The 11,488-nt window shown below is 41.9% G+C and overlaps 1 protein-coding gene across 1 annotated transcript in view; it reads right to left on the reverse strand.

Annotated features, from left to right (window-relative positions):
* Positions 1 to 3,985: 3,985 nt before the first annotated feature.
* Positions 3,986 to 11,488, reverse strand: part of STMND1 (stathmin domain containing 1) — a 9,716-nt gene continuing 2,213 nt past the window's right edge. Inside the window, 6 exon segments of the mRNA XM_009273736.1 lie at positions 3,986 to 4,022; positions 4,024 to 4,169; positions 4,171 to 4,213; positions 4,215 to 4,252; positions 4,680 to 4,805; positions 8,746 to 8,900. Coding sequence (XP_009272011.1) covers positions 3,986 to 4,022; positions 4,024 to 4,169; positions 4,171 to 4,213; positions 4,215 to 4,252; positions 4,680 to 4,805; positions 8,746 to 8,900 — 545 coding nt within the window.

Here is an 11,488-nt window from a genome sequence, read left to right on the forward strand (position 1 = left end):
ACCGGGAGAAGCGTGAGGCTGTCAGGAGACTGAAGGTGCAGAAGCTGTGCCCGGGACCAGCTGGGTGAATTAGACTCGAGAGGGATGGGGAGATACGAAGGGCCCTGGTGAGGCCACCAACCTGCACGTAATGGCTCACCACTGGTGAGCTACCCCTGTGCTTCCTCCATCAGGCGGCACACAGGCCTGGCACGTTTTGTGCTGGAACTCCAGTAAAACATCAGAGAAAATCCCTGTGAGGGGGAGAGGCAGGAGCAGCAGGCGAGTTGTACAAAGCCCCACGCTCAGAGGAGTTTGACTAGGTGTTACAGCATCGTACTCTGACCATTTCTTCATTGCATGAGCAGAAGGCTCCAAAATGCCTCCCCCCACATATTACCTCAGGCAAGAGCTCATAGCCTCTCACAAAGGCATCTGAGAGGTTTAGAGCAGAGACTGAGAAGTCCCCAAATGGCAAGGGTAGGAATCCTCTAGCCTGCACATAACCTGAGCACCGGTGATCCCAATGGTTGCCACACTCAAATGTCTGTAGCTCTGGCTCTGTTCACCCAGTTGCTCAGCCAGTTGGAGTTCAGTTTCAGAAAGTGGCTGCCCTCCGGCAAAGCTCAAGGGAGCAAAGTCAGGCAAACCACTCCTGTGGAAATCGGTCCATGATGGTTGTAAGTGTCTGAGGAGAGCGAGCCCTGGATGGTCTGGCCTACTGAGATGCTTCTGCCTCCCCTCCTATCTCTGCCTTAGCATGGGAGAAAAGGCGTTTTTGCTCATGTCACCCTTGCTTAGGCTGGTGTGTCTCTCTCCTTCCATTCATGGCTAGGAGAGAGAGATGAGTGCTGACAGGGAGACCAGTGCTCTCTTGCACAGTTGCTATGGTGCTGTGGGCTCGTACTGCCTACCTGTTGCCTTTTCCAGATCTGTCAAGGGACAGGCATTAGTGCAAATGTGGCTGTGACACAAGTCAGTGGTGCTTGGTCATGGGCACTGCTGAACTGCGCACCAAGGTCTTTGGTAAGAGACCTACCAGTCAAACAGGAGAACATTAAATACTTGAAGGCATTTTAAAAGCAGACACCTGGCACCTACTTGCTGCCCTGCTTTTTTTGTGCAAGCAGTTAGCCATGGCTAGGAGCCCTGCAGTTGTCAGCTATATCTCAGTGTAATTTTATACATAGGAATATTCACAACGTCCTGTTCCTTTGAAGTCGGTCGAAACAGCAGGCTGTTCCTTCGCTCAGAAATGTAGCTTTGTTCTCCCTGCTTAGCTATTCTCTTATGCATCAAGAGACAAGTCCAACATCCACCGAAGGTAATGGGAAGACATGGATGGTTTTCAATGCGAGTTAGATCAGTGTTCAGATAAATACACAATTCAGTAAGGCAGGATTTAACTGCTTCTCTTATTAGTAACACAAACACTAGTTCACTGAACAGAGAGATTTGATCTTTATTTTAAAACTATTTCCAAGTTTGGAAAAGATTTAAACTGTGTGCCCAACCAAGAATTTGTATCTTCTATTGCAGGAAAAGGCTCAGAAACTTACTGTGCCAAAAAGTATGAAATTGTGGGTTTCAGCAGATCCTCCTAACAGAGGCAGTAATTAAAGTTGTTGTGACATTGTATAAGGAGAAATTAATGCATTTTTTCTGAGATTGCCTTCCACTGCTTGTACACAGTGTTCAGCCTCTTCCAACAAGCATCCTAGAAAGACTCAGAATGTTACTCCCACTGGTCTAACGGGGTCAGCCAGACAACACAAGAACCCCTTGACAAAGCATATACCAGGCTACCTGTCTTTCATACCCACCCTGCCTTGTGAGGTGGACGTGGAAAAGTTGCCTGCTCTGGGCTTAAACTCTCGGATATGCTCAGGAGGAAGAATTGAGTGTTTCACTTCTGAAACAGGTCTGTGCCCTCCCCAAGTAAAGCCGACAAGCTAGACAGCATCACTTCTCAGCCCACCCGTTGAACTACACTGTGCCACAGCTTCATCTCGAATCTTTGATTCTAGGAAGTTTTTCTAAGTAGACTGCTATTAGTAATGACACTTGCAAAGCCCTCTTGTTTCTTGTTGCTTTTTTCAGGGTATCTTTGCTGCATAGTTGATCTGAGAGACTAGCAATCACGTCTGACAGACAGATAAGCCAGGCAGAAGCACATGATTGGTCCTATTACAAAAAGGTACCTTTCCTGATGCTGTGCTTCTCTCCCTGTATCACAAGGGCTTATCTGGCTTTGTGCTGCAGGGAGCTAAGATCCTCACCCAGGAAACAGTGGAAGAAATGGCATTGGCTGTGGACAGACCATTGTTTGTCCTTCTGAAACTATGGGAAGGTACTGGGAGACTATTAGCACTTGAGTAAGCTCACTGCAGGGCGAGGCAAACTACTCTAACTTGGTGGAACAGTTTGTATGGATATATGTACGCATACACACACCAGTTTTTATTCCAAGCCTGGCCAGGTAGCCTTAGCTTAAAGTACCTAAGAGACAAAAATCAGTGAACAGCCTGGGTTAACTGTGTGGTGAGAACGTGCCCGCAGATCTCTTACTTCTCCTGTTTGTCAGATTGTTGGCTAATTTTGAACCAGGTGAGTAAAGTTTCTCTGTTTCCTAAGATTTTTTTCTCTTTTTCTTGTTTTTCTACTGTTCTTTCCAGGCAACCCAGGGTGATTTTCAGGTTTTCTTCTGTATTGCTAATAGAGCTTTTTCACAAAACCTGCCAATTTGGCCAGGCCTGGAGCTGGGCTGAAAGAATAGGCTCTTTCTGGTGGGCTGCCTTACTCAGCTCCTCAGGTGGGATCCCAGCTGCTCAGGAAACGAGATGAGCTCTTGCTCCTCCCCTTAGTGATTTAGTACAAGTCTGGCAAGAGAGGAGGAAGCAGGAAAGCTTTTTTCTTTCTGAGAGTGATAGGGAGAGCTACCATGAGAGTGTAAAAATAGGGACTACCTTTTTGTCTGTTTTGCAGTGCCTGGCCTGTGATTTAAGAGAAGAGTGGTCCTGTGCTGCAGCTGAATTTCCTTGGCTTGGAAGGTGGAAAGGAAGAATGTGTCACCTGTAGCTGGAGGTAAGTAAAAAGCCAGGGTAGGAGCAGAGGTGAGTGTGGTGCAGGATTGATGGGGGAGAGAGGTGGGTGGAGCCTGCGGTCCAAATGGAAGTGGGGATGGACATGTTTAGAGATAGACCAGAATGGAGTGGCAGGGCTGATAGCAGAGAGAGCATGAATGGTACAATTGCTTTACTTGTTGCTTTTGGAAGAGCTGGCTGTAATAAATGTTGCACGCGCATTGGAGGTAGGGTATGGGGGATTCCAAAGTCAAAAGACTGACCAAACACATCGCTCTGTAACAGAAACAGTCATCTCATTCTATGCGGACAAACCAACTGTGCTTGTTAGTTGTTTTCTCCATTGTAGTTTCAGTCCTTGTTCTGTCCTTCCTTTGTCTGCTCAATGCTTGTCAAATAGATGTTCTTGGGGCCTGTTGTCACCTTACTAACTGAAGCTCTCACCTCTTTGCTAGTTGCTCTGTGCTTTGGTGTTACTCTTAGGGTCCCACCGTGTTCTGCTGGCCCAAATCCCTGCTGGTCACAGCTTTTTCCCTGCTTACTCCTGCTTTTGTGCCTTCCTGTGTGTATACAATGCCTTTCCAACCTCCTGTTCCCTGCTCCCTAGGGAAAGGGAATCTTTTCATGGAGCCATCCAAGAAGTGAGCTAAATTTAATAATAAAAAAGTAAATTTGATAGAATCATGATAATGTGTATGTGCTCGAACTTAGTGACTGGCCGGTTATTAATTTGTGTCTTCCTGGCTCTTCTCATTTGTTTTGTTACTTTCAATTAGTGTGTAACAGTTAAGATTAGATACCATTTTCCCAGGTGAGATAGGTAGCAGCAAGACTCAGCTGTGCCCCTTGATAAATCATTTACTTAGGCCCCCAAAAAAGACAGCTGAAGGGAGCAGAGGAGTTCCTCATTTTTGCAAGACAGCTTAGATCCAGATTGTTTCATTGATGCAGTTGTAAGTTATCAGACTCAATGACAGAGTCCTCGGTATAATTGTTTGTGGCCTCTACTGCAGTTATTTCCTTTAGCAGTACCCCTGGCTCTCTATCTAAGGGTGAGGGCTGAGGGGTGTCTGTACCTCCTTGGCTTTAAAAACTTGGGCAGTCCTTTTTCAGTCTGTTTACCTTTAGTTTGGTGGGCAGTTGCTGGAAAAAATGTGTTGTGACATTTTGTTCAGTTCCTCTTCCCTAGCCTAGAACAAAATAACAAGAAAACCCAATGCTTTGTAATGAGGGATGGAAGTACATACGTGTCAAACACATGCAGCAGTTCTTTCTATCTTTCTGCCCAAATGTGATCAGAATGTTACTCCAGTTAGCACTGAATTTAGTCAATTTATTCTGGTGTCCGTGGAAGATGCATCTTTTGCTATAGGAAAAAAAGACTGTTCCAGAAGTTTCCTCGTATGCATATCTTTAAAGTAACCTTCCAGGCTTTCGACAAAAATAAACCTGGACTTCCAACATCTGTGAGATGAATATAGGACCCTCTGTGCTGCCATTAATCAGGTTTTGGTAGTAGGTTGTACATAAACTGTCTGCATTAGCTTGATTATAAAAAGTAGAGGGCTTCAGGTGATAAAGCAAACACTGGAAAAATACATAGCAGAATTAGATGACCTGTTTTTTCACTTCAGCAGAAGTCTTCATGTCCTTCACTGTAAAATCACCTGCTTCCTTGTTTCCAAACTGAATTTTTTCCAGCCTAGCTGGTGGCTTCTTCGGTGTCTTTTCCAGGGCAGCTCTCTGTAGAGACATTAAAAGCTTTCAGCAGAGTATATTTTGATGTTGGGGTGACACTTTGCTGCTTGCCTTCTGCTTTTTTTTCATGCATGGAGGTGATGGACTCTGATGCCAATGAAAGCCTAGAAATAATGATGTACTAATAACCTCAGTGCTCACTCATGAGTGGGTGTTGTCTGCAGTGAGAATTCCCCTTTTCTGCTGAATGATGTCCCTGTGAAGCTTGCAATGTTGCTGTACACCCAGCAGATGTGGGGATTTGGTAATGAGGCCCTAAGCATTTAGGGCAGTTACTTTATTACTGCTGAAGAGATTTAAGAATGGTTTTGTTAGAGCTTTGTAATCATGATACTGCTGGCCTCTGCTGCATACAAATGAGCAGCCCAATCCTAGAGCTCTGCTGCTGAGGGTAGCGCTTACTCCTGGAAAGATGCAGTGATTGTTTGATCAGCCAGGAGGCTGAATTCTACTGTTTCCTGTATGATAAGCAGTTTTAGCAGTGTTAAACCCACACCAAGGACCTAGGGTTGAAATAATCACTATCCTGTTACAAGTCTCCCGAGTTATCTGCTCCCCAGACTTTTATTGCCATAAATAACTCTAGAAGTCAGGCCTCACTGCCAGAAGTGTTAAGTGCTGCAAATAGTATAGAAGATGAGTCATTTAGTGAGATGAAGGTGGAGCATGAATCAGTAGGAAGAAAACTGATATACAAAGGAGACGTTTTTGAATGCAGATGACACAAAAATCTGAACAAAGCAATGTTCAATCATCATAAAAAAGAAACAAAAGACTTTTTCAAAAGAAAGAAACTCTTCTATCCAATGACAAAGGCCATTCTAGTGAAAGCCCAAAGTGGGAAGGTATTGCATATGAGCATGTCATTCCTTACCCAAGATAAACTGTGGACTGCATAGGAAGAGATGAATGGAAAATTCTTCCCAATATGTCCAAACTAAACAGAGTATTCAGCAAGCAGGTTGCTTTCCAGATTGTTCTGTGTCTATATAAGCTGAGAAAAGAACTTATCTTTTAGCTAAACAGTTTTGGGAGATCAAAAGTGCTCATAGCTTCAACGAACCCACACTGAAAGCTAACAGCAATGGAAATGCTAAAATAATAACCTGTGCGCATCCCTTGTAAATGATAACTCATGGTAAGTGGATAAAATTCCCATAGACCATTCCATTTGAAACTACAGCTTTTGGTCCTTTTGCTTACCCTCTAGCTCACACACATAGGAGTGCCTTTAAAGGTAGACTTGGAAAAAAGGTACCTGATAGATGATATCCTACTGCTGCTGGTGCACTAATGAACTAAAATGTCTGGTGCTGTCTATAATTCAATTCCTGCCACTTCTTGGGAGTAGGGGTGTCTATTAAGAGCTTAATGTAACTCCTCAGGGGTGAGGATTAAACATTTTCATGTTTGACATCAGCTATGATTCTCTGGATGTTAGGAAAAGGTTCTTCACTGAGAGGGTGGTCGATCACTGGAACAGGCTCCCCAGGGAAGTGATCATGGCACCAAACCTGTCAGAGTTCAAGGAGCATCTGAATGACACTCTTAGTCATATGGTTTAGTTTTAGGTAGTTCTGTGAGGAGCAGGGAGTTGGACTCTGATCCTTATGGGTCCCTTCCAACTTGAGATATTCTATATAGTCTATTATAGTCTATATAGTCTATTTGAAGCACACACACCCCCTCCCTAAATGCTGAAATGTAATTATGCAAAGAAGCCTAGGCACCTGTATCTTAGGTGGAAGCTCTGGCTCTGCTGGTGTTTTTAGTAAGAGCCACTATTAAAACTGTAGAGGCTGGTTTATCCTGTGGCACGTACAGCTTTTCCTTGGCTTTGTTACGCTACACCCATGAAATGTTGCTCTCAAAAGTACTGCTCTTTTAGAGCAGTAACACTTAGAAACAGGTATAACGAGGCATCTTAACCTGTACTGCTTGGAGTTCCTTTGCTCAGGATAAAGTGAGGAACGGTCAAAAGACTGAAGGCTTCTAGTGTAGCTGTTGCACAGTGTTGGCAATGGCAGGAAATCCAGAGAAGATGGGTAATGCTGCCAAGGCTTAAGCGATGCAGATACTTATATGGAGCAGAACTATGCACAGGAAGGGAAAGCTTTTGCAAGGATGTCTCTATCTCCAATATTATTGTAAAAATAATCTCAAACCTGGTTGTACTTGTCTTTCATAGTGCTGTGAGGTCTGTGAGCTCATTTCTTCATTGAAGCTAGTGCTGGACTGAAATTTGGCATAAAGCTATTCATGTTTATTCCTGGTCAATTCCAAAATTTCAGATGTGAATTTACCCATGTGTTAATGCTCAAAATCCAGAGCGGCATGTTGTAATTTGGAATATGTCTGGGTAATAAACCTTTTCTACTGTGTCTGTTCAGTGCATTTAGTCCCTCTATTCATAGGTAATCTGCTGGATTTCAGCTCTAATGGAATAAATTATTCTTACAGGAGGTAGCACAGGCCAAATTTTCTATTGCTACTAAGGGAGAGCTAATAGTTAACAGCTAGGGACAGATTTGTGTTTTCACTTGTAGGTTACGGAGCAGTGGGCCCAGCTCAAATGTAAAATACCACTTGGAAAAGTTGACTTTGTTAGTGAAGACTTTGTTAGTGAAAAGCATGAGGTTCAATTTTTAAAAGCTGTACTGATTTTTAGACAAAAATCCTCCTGTTGGGAGGATAGAAATTCTCTAAGGAGAAATAGCACAGACTGAGTTTCTGTCAATAAAAGAGTATGTGTAATTTAATATCAGACAGCTTTTTAATACAAGAGGAAGAAAAGAACAGACACTTGCCTATCTTATGAAGGGAAAAATACAAAAACCTGCCTGCAGTGTGTTACCTAAATTTAGCCACAGAGGGGATAGTCCTTTCAGATACTCAAAAAATCTGTCTGAGGGGAAGTAAGTAAAGGCTATGGAGATGTTGTATTTGGAGACCTTCCACCCCCATTTTCCAAAGTGCTGGCAATAGGAAATGTGTTAGGCAGCACCAGTGGTCAGGCTGTAAGGTGGCACTTGCTTGTTTAGTCCTTCTTACGAAAGTTTCTGTTTGATCTTCAATAATATAGGTGGCCAAGGTTAGAGATGTGTGAATGGCTTGCCTCAAATGACAAAGCTACTCAGAATCATCCTTGGTTTGAGCTTGAATTGTTCCTGTGTCCAAGCAGTGGTGGGATCATGCTTTGGATGATACATATCCACAAATGTGTTAAACTGCTTACAAACTCCCTGAAGACCACCTCCTTCCTGACATCTGTACTAGAAACCATATCTGGAAGAGGCATCTGATCCTTAACACAATGCTTGATGACAAAGAATGAACTTGAGTTCAGAAGCCAAAATAAACCTCAGGTTATCATTCAGAATGAAAAGAAAATGGACAGTAGTTTCTTATTCCAATACCAGTTCTATAATTTTTTTAAAATCCATTTTGTAATGGTTTCTTAGTCTGAGACCAAATGTGAATTGTAGATTTCTCAGAAGTGTGAATATTTAGGATTTCAAAGGTCTTAAGTGTAATTACAAGCCCTGGCAGCAGTATTTCTTCTAGTTTTGTGGACTTGAGAAACAAGTTTGTGGCATGTAACTTCCAGTGAGTTTTTCAAAGAGCAAGTTCTTAGTACTGTCACTGCCTCCTTTGTCCCCATTTGAAACAAGCCTGGAAATTGTAAACAACTGAAAACTGCTGCCAGCTTGTGTTGTACTAACATCCCCATAACACAGTTCTCTGTTTAACAACTTGCTTCTAAATTCTTAGAGGAGATATGCCTGGATGCTTTGTGTGTGCAGAAACTGAATCTCAGGGTGCTCACAGCAGGGTCAGAGCTGTAGCAGGGGTCCTGCCTCATATAATGGCACTTACCTTGTTTTCATACGCTTCTCCAGTGCTGCCAGTGGTACTTTGGACTTACCTTGTTTTCATATGCTTCTCCAGTGCTGCCAGTGGTACTTTGGCTCTTGATTATTCCCTGCATCCTCAGCTCCTCAAGAATGTCTGATGATTTTTGCCTTTCTGTTTCCTGTAAGGGCCATGATTTACCGGTGAACTCACTGGTGAGCGGTGCATCTTCAAAAGATGAGAATGTTAAAACTTAATACTCGTAGAGCACTTGGCATTCAAACAAAACTTCATGATGTATTTCTGATGCCAGAGCTTTTATTTAAGAGGTTACATACTGAGAACGTCCAGTGGAGAAGGCCTGCTTAAGGCGCTCTTCAATGCTTAAACTTTGCAGCAAGTTTCAAGCCACTAAGCTTGAAAAACGGTGCGGGTGCCTAGTTCAGTTTCTCACGGTAGTCAGTTACACCCAGAGGGGCACATTCAGGAAAGCATGGAAGCGTGTGCTGAAGGCCTGCGAAGCCAATTTTTGAGCATGTTCCTAAAGAGGGTCCATAGGGAGCTCTTTATAGTTCAAGTTCTCAAGGGTCCTGTGATCTGGTCAGAGAAAGCCAGGCTGGGATGGGATAGTACAAGCCTACTAATGGGCCGTCTTATAAAGATCACTGTGCTCTTCTGTTAAATGAACCCAAACTTTCACATGCTTTCCTGGTCTATGATTTGTGTTGTAACAGCATTGCTACGTTTGAGTCTGATCATAAGCATTCCACCACTTAATTATATATTTATAAACAGCAATTAAGAATAAAAGCCAAATTATTTTGATAACCCTTCTGAGTGGCTGTTTAGTTTCCATGTATTAGACGTGAATAAACAACAAACAACTTTATTGCCAAGACCCATCAGGTTTTTCAACCCTCAGTTGACAGTTCTATCGTCTGCCCAACCTCTATTGGCAAAAGAGAGAACTTTTGTATGAAGAATGCTTGGACCAAATCAAAATCACAGTTATTTGACATCTGCCAGTCTTTATAAGCAGAGTGGGTATGACAACGTTGGCTTATTTTTTAGTTGTAAAACAAAAATACAGAACATCTACCATCTTGAAGAAGCTGACTCCATACCTCTCCTAAAATAACTGAACCAGTCACCCAAAAAGCACTGGGGTTCAGCTGTCAGTCAGAACACATAAATGTCAGAAGCCAGTATGCAGCAAAACATATCTTGGCAAAAAATAAAAGCATGATGAGTGGGCAACGTTGACAAGTGATGTGAATTTGTATTGGTTTTACTAATCTATTCATTCAGGAGAAAAATGTAGTTGAAATATCTTGGTATGGTATGGGGTTTTTTTGTCTTGAAACAGAAGATTGAAGCATGATTTCAAAAACTTTCTGTTTAGAAATTTCCTGTGAAGTTATCTTTTAGCAAGTGGGAGGAAAAGGAGCTTGAAATGAAATGCACTATTTCAGAGCAAGCAAACAATTTTGTTCAATCTGAAATGAAATCCTTTCATCACGTCCTCCTGTGGCATTGGGAGTTAAGTCCTCTTTAATGAATAGCAAATACCAGTAACTATTCCTTTTGTGTTCAATTTGAAATATTTTATTGCAACCCTTGTTTATTACAAAGAGTAAACAACCACTGTAGATTTTCCATTTAGTGTGTTTGTGAAATTTAAGCTGTTCATGGCACTTGAAAAGTACAAGAGTTAAACTACAAAATTAGGGGGTTTAAATGTGCCAAAGATGGTGCTACTTTTCCATTACAACTCTTACTACAGTGGTGTCTCAAGATTATAGAAAAGTTTGGGTTTAAGTGTTCACTTGTAATTAAAAACATAAATTTCTTAGCAGACCTTTGCTTATCATGATGACTTCTGGAATTTTTAGTTTTCTCTGTATGATAACTGGCAACTTTTGCTTGCAAACTTAAGGAATAACATGGTATTTACTCACTGTCTCTACCTGATGCTAGTCAGGGGCATTGTATTAACCATTCTGTTGTAAAAAATGACTCATTGTAGAGTACAGAGTTTCAACAGAAAGTAACTCAATTATTTCTATCTTCCTTTCCACCCACAACTCCCAAGGAATAGTCAGAAGGCTTAAAATACAATTTAAATTGAACATCCTCTTCACAATAAAAGAAAAAAGTTAACTGGATTTTGACTTCTGCAAATGATGTGCTATTCTTAAAAAGTCCCAAGAAATGGAGCAACATTTTTAACTTCCAATAATACGCTGCATTCTGTAGTACATTTGAGATGAGGACCTCAAGTTGTTTTACCAATGTTACTGGAGTTACTTTTCTATAGTTCTATATTTTAGATTAAACACTAACAAATAAGAGGGAGAAGGCTAAAACATTAAATTGCTGCCTCATGAATCAGAAGTAGTCAGGTGGAGGACACACATTACTTAGCATCCAAGGGCCATGTATCAACTTCATAAAATTCCTGTTGAATGTTGCAATTGCAGTCTGTTGATTACAACAGTGCAAGACTTTCCTAAAACAGAGTGGTCATTCGTTAGTAAAACCTTCCACAGTCTTCCATACAAAACAAGGTAGACCTTTATGGTGTCAATAGTGACATTATTTCAAGTGAAAACTCAGAATGTAAGAAAACAACAAAGAAAACTAGAGAAAAAGTCTTTACTGACAGCAGATAAAACTCAAGATTGCAAGGGTAAAGAGCTCCTTTAAAACTTCAGAAACCCGCCCTGGTATTTTAAAGTAAGGATGATCTAATATTAGAATCATTGAGGTTGGAAAGGACCTCTAAGATCATCGAGTCCAACCGTCAACCCAACACC

Source organism: Aptenodytes forsteri, unplaced genomic scaffold, assembly GCF_000699145.1.
Source record: "Aptenodytes forsteri isolate BGI_AS27 unplaced genomic scaffold, ASM69914v1 Scaffold63, whole genome shotgun sequence".
Classification (NCBI taxonomy): Eukaryota; Metazoa; Chordata; class Aves; order Sphenisciformes; family Spheniscidae; genus Aptenodytes; species Aptenodytes forsteri.